This window comes from Thunnus albacares, chromosome 3 (assembly GCF_914725855.1).
Source record: "Thunnus albacares chromosome 3, fThuAlb1.1, whole genome shotgun sequence".
Taxonomy (NCBI): Eukaryota; Metazoa; Chordata; class Actinopteri; order Scombriformes; family Scombridae; genus Thunnus; species Thunnus albacares.
Genome location: NC_058108.1, coordinates 15,036,597 through 15,048,944, shown reverse-complemented (window position 1 = coordinate 15,048,944; position 12,348 = coordinate 15,036,597). Strand labels below are relative to the sequence as shown.

Genomic DNA, 12,348 nt, shown 5'->3' with positions numbered 1-12,348 from the left:
TGTGTGTAATAGCTATGTGATTGTGGTTAGCTCTACCTAGCATTAGTGCCTGTTGTCAGCTGTGATGGGGTTGTTTACAACAGCTGATGTTACCCTATTAAGATGTATGTAGTATGTGTCTGTAGCACACATCTCGAGAGGTTTCCTCGACAAGCTCTTTCATGTGTGACTGACTTCAGTCAGGCTCAGCAGCTCTGTAGCCCCGACACTTCTATTGTTTTTTCAAGGTAATAAGTTGAATGTTTTTGAATAAAACACTCCTATTCCTTCCTGGTATAAACACACTCTTTCCTTTGGTATGCCATAAACACATTAAGAAACTCCTCGGGGGATGTTGGGTCTGAGTGAAAATATTTTAAAGAGTAAATAATTCCAATAAATGATATTGGAGTGTCACCTCCAGAAGACCTTGTACAGTTTTGTTAGGGGGTTAAACATGGCTGAAGTCAGTTTATACTGTATTGGGCTGCTTCATCACAGGTTGAAGGCTGCTGATTGGCTCAGCCAGGCACCAGGATGTGTTAATCACAGAGTCCCGGACATGGATAGGCTGCTCTGTAAATATTTTCTGTTTGACTACTGGGGCTAGTGATTTTCTGTTTGCAGAGCATAATGCCATGTGAAATAAAAAAACGTTTGCAGATAAATACTCTCTCTGGTTCTGCCTCAACAGCCATCAGTCAGCTGGGCTCACATTCAGTAGGCCTCTGCAAAACCCTTTCCACTGTTTTACATATGTATGAACCTTACACTTTGAACAGATCTGCTGTCACTTTGAACTTTCATCTTCTTACTTTTACCTACATCACTTCCGCTAGAAGGTCAAAGGGCCCCGCTTGTCACCAGATAAGCGCCAGATCTGTTTTGCAGGGGCTAGCTAAGAAAGCAGAAATGTTTCAATAACTTATATGCATGTACAGACTATTCCAACTGTTGATATTGGCAGGACAAAGTCATTTGGCGTTGGCGTGCTGTCACCAAAACAACAACCACGCACTGCATTGATGATGTATTTTCCTTACGTCCTTGTCAGGGATGCATCAGGATGCATTAGCATTTATACTACAAAAGAGACCAAGTGTAAACAGGGTCAAGGTGACCCTTCACTGATTACATACAACATGCAAACAACACTAACAAGTGACTTATGTTATATTCTTTTTTTCAAGGTAATAAAATGTACTCGACCTCAGGCATATACACACACACTCACTTGTCTTCAGTGAGTGTGTGAGAAGCACAGGACAGCTGTTATCTGCCCGCATGTCTCTCTCTGAGAGAAAGTAGCTCATTATCTGTAGAATAACCTGTTATCAGCAGTAACAACCCTGCACACGTACATGAGTGAGTGTGTGTGTGTGTGTGTGTGTGTGTGTGTAACTGTTGCATAACTTTCAGGTTAAGCTTTTTGAATCAGCCCCTGATTAGAATGGTTTTGTGTATTAGGATAAATGCTCCATTTCCGTGGCAGTTTTCCAGCAGAGTATTGTGAAAGTGGGACATGGGGAGAGCTGTCAGAGGTTTACAGTGCAGCAGCCCTCACGACTGGGTTATTGATTAGATGGACAGCCTGGTGGAAGGTGGAGGGGAGAAAGGGAGTGATGGACAGAGGAGAGGGAGCTGGTGGAGGAATGCAGCAGTCCTGGAACTCTGTGATTTGTGTGTCTGAGATAATGTGCACTTTATCTCAAGCTTGAATACCAGCGCTATCTAATCTGTTCTCCACACTTGAATAGGTGACTGCTGAATATAAACTGAACACTTGACGCTGAGCTACCTTCCCCTGAGGCCAGGCTGTGGGGCGGGAGGGGGGGGGGGCTGTTTGGTGTAGTGAAAGGGGTTGGGGCTTTAGTTTGGGTGGGTGGGGTTATCAGGATACTCCACCCATACTAGTATGACATTAAATACAACTTCTCTGTCTATTTTGTGCACTTTGTGAGTGTTTCAGATCTCGGTGACTATAAATGGCAGCAAAAAGGGAGTGTAATTAAAAAAAAGTTCCCCTCAAAGCTGGAAGTGTCTTTTTTAATTTAATAGCTTGTATTTTTATGAATGGAAGTTTTCTTTTAATTCCCATTTCTGTCTGTTAAGTTTAGTAGCTTTTATTTTGAAACCAAACTGGACATACTGAGAGTTATGGTAAAAAAAAAAAAAGGCAAATCCTCTTTTTGAGTGTTGGTAATTTTGTGGCGTACTTTGAGAACATGAAAAAAAAAAGAACAAGAGAGACAAATACTACCCTGAATTTAAGAAATGTTCCAGCTTTTGATCTTTTCTGCACTGTGAAATTTCAGCTTGTGCATATTGGAAAAGAACAGCCTGTGTAAACTTAAACATCATAAACACACATACAAGTAGAAAGTTAGAAAAGATATGCGTAAAGACAAGAGAGGCGTGTGTGTTGTGTGTAAATGACAGATAAGAATAAAGATATAAAGAGAGGAAGGAGGTGCAGGAATAACTCGCATTCCTCCATCTTACAGTATCCAGGCAGGAGGAGGAGAAACAGATGGAGGGAGGAGGGAGGACAGGGAACTCTGTGGTTAACAGGTAGAGAGTGGGAGGAGTGTAAGTGGCCGAGTGAGCCATCAGTTACACACACACAGAGAGAGAGGGGGAGAGAGAGAGAGAGGGAGAGAGAGAGAGAGAGAGAGCGTCTCATTCAGGAGGAGTTTTTTTGCAGTTTGTGTCGTCCACTGGTGTTAGAGCGAGAGAATGAGGGAGAGGAAGGACTGAAAAAAAACAAGGGAAAAGCACATTTTGCAGTGTGTGTGTGTGTGTGTGTGTGAGAGAGAGTGTGAGAGTGTGTTTGTGTGCGTATGAGTGTGTCTTCGTTCACCGCGACATGGGCTCCACAGCCAGCAAAGCCAGCAAAGTCCATCATAAGGCCCCCCCTCATCGCCGCAAGAAGAAACGCAAGGTGTGTGTGTGTGTGTGTGTGTGTGTGTTCACCGCTGTAGATGTTTCTGTCTTTACATGTGCCGCTATTTTCTTTCTCTTCACTGCTGTTGGTCTTTCTGTCAGGGAACTCTGATCAACTCTCCGGAGAAGTCGGGGATTAAGGAAGGAATTTTACAAACGGGTCACTTTACAGGAATTTAGCGGAATGTATTTTCCATTTAGTTTGACACACTCATTGTATTAACCGCTGATTTTTTTCAGTCCAAACCTTTTAAGTTATGAAATAGTTCACCAAGGCCACAGCGGGCCTGAACTCTTTCATTTTGACTGACTTATTTTTTTTCTCACCAACATCTTTCTACAAGTCCAATAATCTCTCATATATCTGCAGTTAGTTTTCACTGCTAGAAACATTCGCTCATTTTCACAAGCTGTCTTCGTGCTGCTCATTCTCATTGTTGTCTCTCGTCTCTATCTGCTCTTTCACTTAACTGACCCCTCAGACAACAGATGGACTTTATGGCTCTGTGTGTGTGTGTGTGTGTGTGTGTGTGTGTGTGTGTGTGTGTGTGTGTGTGTGTGTGTGTGTGTGTCTTTGAAAGCAAGAAGGCAGGAGCACAGGCATGCGGTTTCCATTGTAAATTCCACTACTTCTGCTGTTAAACTACTGTCACTTATGCATGTTTTCTTGAGTGTAGACGTGTTAGAAAGAGTAAATGTTATGCAGTATTTCATTCAGACGGGGAACTATAGGAGCATAATGTTGTGTTTTGGAGCGCAGCAGTGCACTTTGGTACGCTCAAGTTGAAGTGTGTGCTAGTCCACGTGTTTACAGTTGTGTAGGTGTGTGAGTCTGGCGTAGGCAGCTTTGTAATCTATGTGTGTGGTAGAGAGTGAAATTAATAGAAAATATAGAAGAGGCTTGTGTCTGGTTATAAATGTATACATGATTGAAAAATTATATGTGACAAAAAATAAAAGTTATATGTGTGTGTGTGTGTGTATATAAAAATTATGCATTTACAATTACAGTGGAGTTTTTCAAGTTTTATTGTCATGGGGAGATTTTTCAGTTCCAGTTGCTGTTGTGAGCAGTATAAGACCCTATCCTGTCACCCTATATTAACAAGCTTACTCTAAAATGTAGGAAAGTACTGTCTCCTCTCTCTGTATTATTGCATTCATGGTCACAACCTTGCTTCAGCTGACCTTTACTAAACTTCCCTGCAGTTAACTATAAAGCCAGTGATCGCAACCACCTATATGTGATTGGTACAAACTTTGAAACACAGAATGACAAATGTCTCTGGGTGTATCTGAAAATCATCCTTTATATATTGTCATTATGTATGTCTTTGCCATTTTGTAGTGTTGTCCAAGCATGTTCCTGGTCACTAACTGAGAAGTAACCACCATTGAACGGGGGGGGGGGGGGTTAGTGTTAGTGAATGGGTTAAGGGTTGGGGTTAGGATTAGTGAATGGGTTAGTGGTTAAGGTTAGTGAATGGGTTAGGGTTAGTGAATGGGTTAGTGGTTAAGGTTAGTGAATGGGTTAGGGTTAGGGTGAATGATTTTGAATACAGCCTCAGTGTGCATTTATCAATCTGCTCGTCTGATTCTGAATAGAGTCTCTTCTTCTCTCTTTCTAGCGCGAGGAGACCTTAAAGCAGAAGAAGGAGTTGTCACTGGAACTGGCAAACCTCCGAGACGAGCTGGGTAAGAGAGGGATTTTTTTCTACACATCCACACACCCTCACGCTCAAGTGCTTGTTCATTCTCCTACGCATTTTCTTTCTCTCGCGCGCATTTGCATATGACACATGCATACGAAGCTTATCAAGGACAGGTCAACCGCCATCCAAAAGGGCGTTATTTCAGTTTATAATAGTGAGGTGCAGCTGCTCCTCGTTCTCTAGAAAGGCTCAGCGTAGGAGAAGCCTCTGCACAGCCACCTGTCAACATATTTGGCATCTGCACACTGCACCTGTGTTTTTATCAGGTTTTTATGTTTACATGAAGACTAGCAGATTATAGATTAACATTAAGAAATTGTCAGGGTTTAAAATTTGAGACATTAGTGTGACAATTTTAAACTGATAGCTTGTAGCATTTCATTTGACAATGTGTGTGTGTGTGTGTGTGTGTGTGTGTGCCACTGGGAAATCAGGGGCCCGTTTCACCGAAGAGATTCGAGAGCACTGCTAACACGCAGGTCACAAATGGGGCCAGTGCCCCGTTTAACAAATACTCACAAATAGCAGATACATTTGAGTCCTGCAGTCGTCTTGCATGCTCATGCATAAGTCGCAAGTATGGTGTTTCTTTTGATTATTTAAACATTTGAAAATTAACACCAGAGGAAATGATGTCATTTTGCAAGTTGCAGCTTGCATGTTGCAAACTTGGTGAAATGGGCCCCTGCTGCACAAACAGAGTAGCTTGATGTCACAAAACAGGAAGTGGGCACTGAAGTGGTCAAATGAGAGTTTTTTTTATTATTCTTATTGATATTTTAAGCACATTTAAGAACTAGCTGTCTACTAGTACTTGTATTAATAGTCGCACACAAAGGCCTTCCTTAATCCACACAGTCAACCACTGCCCATTTGAAGAATCTAGAGTCAAAGAAGTTCAGTGGAGCTTTCAATGTAAGTGCAGCAGATGAGTAATCTTCAATAACAAGAGATGATCCTTCCACATAATGCAGAACGTCACCTGGAACCAGCTGGGTGAGTTCAGAAAATAATTAAGGAACAATTTCCGTGTCTAGTGTACGCGTGTGTTTGAGGTGTTTTTACTCAGTAGTGCTGCAGCATCTGACAGCCTGCCATTTAACTGTCATTGTGACAATGCACAAGTTCAACCATAATGGTTACAAACCATGTGTTTACAAAGAAGGAAGGGAAAACAGGCAGGCGAGGAGGAGTGTAGTGTGTGTGTGTGTGTAAGTGAAAGCGGACACTTCAGACATGCATGATGTATTTTATTAATATGCTTAATGCCAGTGGTTCTTTCAGATTGACTTACTTTCATCTGCTCACAAACTGCCTGTAGTCCAGTAACATCAACACATCCTGACACACTGTATGTGTCTCTTAGAATAAAGCACTCTATTCATGGATCTGAACACAAAACATTTAGGTCACATTATCTGACATCCGCCGGAATTAACATTACAGTTTGTGTCCTAAATACTTACTGATACTGGTATGTATGGACTTGGATAGCTGGGAGTGTGTGTCATGTCAATAGCACCTCTGCTAGTTTGGCTGATACAGCACACACACACACACACACACCTACAGTCACGCTAATGCACCATACAAACTACATACACACTCACTAGATACATAGTGTGTGTTTGTGTGTATGTGTACGTGAAAGCATGCATTTATACACACACTCACACACACACACACACACATCCATTGGCATATTAAAAATAACCATGAATGTAACTTAAGCTTATTCGAGTATTTGAACACACACACACAGACACGCGTTTGCTCTGAATGCCATCTTAAATTTGGCTTCCACGTATACACACACAAACTGCCTGCCTACAGCACATACACACACACACACACACACACACAGAGACACACAGCAGAACATCTCATTCACCATCACTTTCTTTGTAAAAACACCCTCTCTTTTTCCACTTTCCCTCTGTACATCATTCTGAGCAACACTGACTATAATCTTTTCTTTTACTGCGTGTTTGACTTTTGGCCCATCTCTTTACACACAGAGCTGAGGAATCTCAGCAATGTATAGACCCCTGCTGTCAACACACACACACACACACACACACACACACACACAGCTGTCTGTTAAACCTTCATACTCTCCAAGTCAAACAGACAGGAACGACCTGTTCCTGTCTTGTTGGGTAATGTTAGGTGGTTTAATAGTTTTTTACTGTGAAGTTTTACAGTGCAGAGTTACTGTACCGAAACCGCTGCAACTATTAGCATCAGGTCAGAGCAGCATTCCTGCTTACTCTCCTACAATACAGGTCTTGGTCACCCTGAAATGACATGTAGTTTACTCTGTAATGATCAGAATAAAAGCAGAGATTGCTTCAGAAGCAGTGTGTGAGAGAGGTTTATACTCAGGAAGGTTTCAGCCAAACAGGTTGAAGTCTCCTCATTCTTTGATCTATTGATCTTGGGGCGCTTGAACCTGTCCATGAACTATGTGCAGAATTCCCCTTTGGCTGAGTGTTTGACAGTTTTATGGTTTGCTGTCAATAGGAGGGAGAAAGCTGTGAAAGATGTGTTAATTAACCTCTTACCATGCACCCAATTTTCATGCACAAGAAGAAAATAATGAACCCAAAATAAAAAGGTTACTGTTCTTCAACCCTTTTGATTACAGTCATAAGCCTGGTGTCATTTAAAAGATTAAAGTTTTACAACCAAAAAGTCAGAATGAGTATAGGGATACTGAAAATAGCACCACCAAGGCTAAAGTGTCCCACGATTGGACAGTGTCGTTTAACAAGTTAAAACAAAAACTTTTGTGTCTGCAGCCAACAGTAAAGGTGAGAGTCTGGCAAGTCAGGAGCATTTCCTTGATGGTGATCTGTTTTCTTTGTTCCAGTGACATTACCTGCGTTCACTGTGTCTCTCATGCTTTCATTCTGTATGAAAAGCAGTAAACCCCCCCCCCCCCCCCCCCCACCCAGGCAGACATTTTCAGACTGGAGAGATGAAGAGGGGTCCAGAAATGATGTCATGATTTTACTTTACCACTTGCCAAGCACCTGCTGTCACACACACACACACACACACACACACACACAGTCTATGTTTTCCGGTGTATGATAAAGAACAAGCTTGTGTCTAAGCTGCTCTCAGCTGTCGCTGGCTTTTGTGTCTCCATCACCACGGTGACAGGCGCTCACACTCACACTATAGAGCTCCATTCAAAGGGGAACAGCAACTGTCCCAGCAGCAGCCAGTTGTTACTATATAGTTACATAAGGTAGAATAGTTCTATTACAGGCACAGTCAACGTGTGTACAAGGTGCTTTTTGATTCATTTACATTTAAGTGATGGCATCAACATGTCCCTGGTATATGATGATGGTTCTGCTGCTCTATGTTACACACTTCACTGAGTGATACATCTCTGTTTCACAGTCTGTGAACTGTGCAATGGTCAAGATAATCACAGTCCCAAAAAACTAGTGTGGCAGGGGGGAAGAGGGTATAGTGAGTGCGACTTGCAGTGGTGTAAAAGTCAGTGAATTGCAGAGATCTTTTCTAGTCCAGGTGCTTAACTCTTTATCTGGATGTTTCCCAAAATATGTTTGATTTTGAAATCGACTTAAATTAACGTAGCATGTGATTGAAGGTGGAGACAGAGGGGAGCATGCATGTGCTTGTGAGAGTTTAAATTAGTCATGAGAGGAATGAATCCTGCTGCATACTTCTGAGCTGACTTGCAGATGTTAAGGGGTTGGATCGCTCGTCTGCCGTAAGAGTAATTAAACTGGAATGTGGTTGTCAGGGAATGCTGAGGAACACACACACACACACACACACACACACACACACACACACACACACACACACACACACACACATAGAAAATCTGTTGTTCATTTACCTGTTGAGACAGTGACTGTTCCAGACATGTCCCTTCTCCTTCCAGACTGGACTGACATAATGTTATGATGATTGCATTGGTGGCACTCATGGTAAAATGATTTATGGTAAAACTGTAAATGATCAAAATGGTAGCTCCATGATTGCTTCACATCTGCCCTTTGAGGTTTTTCTAACTGTGTTGTGTAATAAATAGCTGATTCTCATTCTCATTTATTCTTTTTTTTTCCGACAATCTCTAGCTGCAGGTCAAACCCTGACACATTTGGAATAGTTGACTGCAATTAATCAAGATTTTCTCTCATCATTGTCAACCATGAAACTATTGTAAAATGAGGAAGATTATGTCATTGTTTAGAAGACGGCACTTGATCCAAGAGATTTAGATTGTTGGAAGGGCTTTTTGCAGCTCTGTGCTCTAATAATAATATCAGTCAGTGAGTTTAGTTTTCCATCACTGATCATGTTGAAACTTTTCTCTATTAAATCTTGCTGTAAAGAGTTTCACAAAACTAGATTATACTCTTCATGTAGTTTCTTGATTAAATAATAGTTCATTCCAAATGTCTTGAGTCCAGGTACTAACAAGTGTTCTCAGTACAAAAGTACAAACTAACCATCGTCTCCTGCTCTTCTCATCTCTGTGCAGTTGAGTCGTCTCAGAGCTGCGAGCGTCTGCAGAAGGAGAAGGAGGAGGTGCGCGTCAGCTTGGAGGAGGCCTTGAAGAGGCTAGAGGAGCAGCACAAGGAGGAGCTGGTGCAGCTGGAGGACAGGTGTGGAATTCACCTCTACTAACGTGTGCACGAGTGAAACACTCAGCCTCACATAGTGTTACTGTTTGAAATATTCTCTGTGAGTTATAAAGAGGTTCATACGGACACATCGAATGCAGGAGATGGTTTGAAATGGCACAGAAAACTCTTAAAAAATATAATGAAGGATGTGGAAATGTAAGCCTGCACTGATTCTCCTGCTTTCTGGATTTTATTTCTAATTGTATGTTTCTGTTTGTGCCGGTCAGATTAAGGAGTTTTTACCAAACAGAGTGGGACAAAGTCCACCAGACGTACCAGGAGGAGGCTGATAAATGTCGCATGTTGATGGAACAGCAGGTCAGAACACACACACACACACACACACACACACACACACAGTCACACCTGTTGTGCATACACAGGCACAAGTAGTTGCCTGTTAGTCTCGTAAAATGTTCTTTGGCCTGCATCTCTCTCATAAACGTTTTATTATGAAATAATTACAGAGTGAAACATGACAGGTGTATTATTACATTTAATAGATTGATTAATTAATCTACAAGCAGTTTGACATGTGGTCTGTATTTAAAGGTTTCTCTTGATCAGCTCTCTAAATTTTGAACGTTATCTAAAATGATGGCAAGAGGTTGCAGAGTACCGACATGAATGGAAATATCTGACATTTCCCCCTCCTCAGACTGAACTCTGATTGGTTCATAGGGGCTTGGTGTGACTGTCAAAGCTCTGGTTTAGTATTGCCCTGATCTCACACCCTGATTGGATTCAGCACACAGCTGCTCATAAAAAAATCTCTGACAGAGATCTATAACCATCACCATGGTTACATCTCTGATGCAGTTGATTGCAATTAAAAATCCTTCAGCATGAACGTGAGACTCAGGTTACTTGATGGTCAGCAATCACACGTCTATGCTGGAGCTGCTTCATGATCAGAGATGAACCTTTACTGGTTCGGACTTCAGTATTTGATGATTTCTTAGTGTGACACTGATCTGTATTTGTGTCCTGAAGGTGGAGGAGCTGAGGAGCCGACAGGAATTAGAAAGGAAGAACCAGGAAGTGAGTCACAGCCAGAAGATGGAGTCTCTCAAGCAGCAGTATGAGACCTCTATACAAGGTGTGTTCAGGACAAATACACAGCTTTCACATCTCAGCACTTTAAACAGTCAAAACTGAGGACTTTTCTAATTAAAGAAGAATGAATTACTTTCATTTACTGAATGAATATTTTCATTATTAGTCATTAATTTATGTAATGTTGTTCAATCAGTTGATACATATGTGTTTGTGCATTTGTTTGTACATTTCAGAGCTAAAGAGGATCCAGCAGACAGACCTAGAGAACCTGGAGAAAACACTGAAGGAGACTGAAACTTCTCTTTCTGTAAGTGTTGTTCATGTATTAATTCTTACACTACGTTTCAAAAGAATGTACCCTATATGTATGAGCTGATAAGAGCAGGTGATCTTTATCCATGGGGACTTAGTGTCAGAGTAGTTAGAGGTTTCGTGTTTTGCTCACAGACACCTCAACAACACACACCAGCTGCTGCAGGAATCTAACCAGACTTTTCCAGTTTGGTTAGAAAAGATAGAAGAGTTGCTTGCTAACCACAAATATCTTTTCTGGTTGGTTTCTAGGAAAAAATGTGGAAATTCTGGAGCACAACTGATGATTTATAATGGGAAAATTGTCATTTTTGTGTGCTGCTTAACTAAAAATTGAGTTGTCCAGTTTGTAATGTTAGAAGCATAACATCCACTCCAAAAAATGTGACAAAGCTATGATAGATGACATGAGCAGCATGTCTACAATTTTCTACCTGCCACTCACAGGGGAAGTGTTTTAATCCTGCAGTGTGTTTGCACTGATAAATCCCTCACAGCTCTGCACTACAGAAACAGCAGTTTAATTAGTTGACCTCCTACTGTTTTTGACTCTAAAGTGACTGTGTCGCTTTGTAAAGCTGAATGTTCACTTCATGACTTTTGTCTGTGTCCTCCTCCTTTCCACACGTCTCTCCCTCCCACCAGGAGAAAATATCTGATCTGTCAGCAGAGAAGGAGGATCTGAATGAGAAGCTGAAAGCAGAGGAGGAGAGGAGGAAGCGGATACTATCAGACAAGAATCTGGTAAAGTTTGTTACAGCTGTAATACACAACATTCAGCTGGCTGTCACATGACACTCTTTGCTCAGACAGATGACAAAGACTTTAGAGAAGTGTGAACACAGATAACGATGAGAGGAATGTCAACTAGATGAAATAGATGGGATGTTGTTGTACACAGAAGAAACAAAGACAGATCAAACCTGTTTGCAAGATGTCAGGTTAATTGCACAACAGACTTCTCAAGTCAAGCCATCAAGCATCGTTCTTACTCTGCATGCAAGACTTGAATGACGTACAACCAGCAGTGTGTGAGCTGAAGAGCAGTCCTCATCATAGTAGTGTTAACACTGAATCTGTTTCTCTGCTACACATGACTTCCCTCTGCTGGTCAGGAAGAGCATCACACACTCAAACTTCCTTCTCTCTGTCTCTGTGTCCACAAAAATGACATGATGAGCATGATTACTGTTACTACTTCTAACATCTGACCACTGCGGATAAAACGCCTTGAAGATGATGTAGATAACATACATGTATATGTTGTGTCCATTAAGACAAAAGACCAGTGACTCATGCAGTGACTCGCGTCATTAACAGCACTCATCTCAGTCTGCTGCTCTGTCAATACGGATGCTTCATCTTTTAATCTGTCATGACTTGGCTCAGTATTGTTGTTGTCTTCTGTATCTTTGTCTGTGCCGCCATAGTGAGTCACTTTACCTGAGAGCATTAGCTTGCTCTAACCTGTGTTTGTTTGTGTGTTTGCAGAAGGACTCCCACACTGTGTATCTGGAGCAGGAGCTGGAGAGTCTGAAGGTGGTGCTGGAGATCAAGAACAACCAGCTGCACCAGAAGGAGAAGAAGATCATGGAGATGGACAAACTGGTGGGCATCAATCTATCTGGATCACATATGATTATTTGGAGAGTTAGTTACCCATGATG

General features: G+C 41.7%; 1 protein-coding gene across 7 annotated transcripts in view; it reads left to right on the top strand.

The window, feature by feature from the left end:
• LOC122979284 (microtubule-associated tumor suppressor 1 homolog) overlaps positions 1–12,348 on the top strand; it is a 67,439-nt gene that overhangs the window by 52,636 nt on the left and 2,455 nt on the right. For all 7 annotated transcript variants that reach the window (XM_044346620.1, XM_044346624.1, XM_044346625.1 and 4 more), the window contains 7 exons: positions 4,551–4,617; positions 9,166–9,289; positions 9,538–9,628; positions 10,304–10,409; positions 10,603–10,676; positions 11,327–11,425; positions 12,173–12,289. In XM_044346620.1, the coding sequence (XP_044202555.1) occupies positions 4,551–4,617; positions 9,166–9,289; positions 9,538–9,628; positions 10,304–10,409; positions 10,603–10,676; positions 11,327–11,425; positions 12,173–12,289 (678 nt within the window). The remainder of the gene's footprint in view (positions 1–4,550; positions 4,618–9,165; positions 9,290–9,537; positions 9,629–10,303; positions 10,410–10,602; positions 10,677–11,326; positions 11,426–12,172; positions 12,290–12,348) is intronic.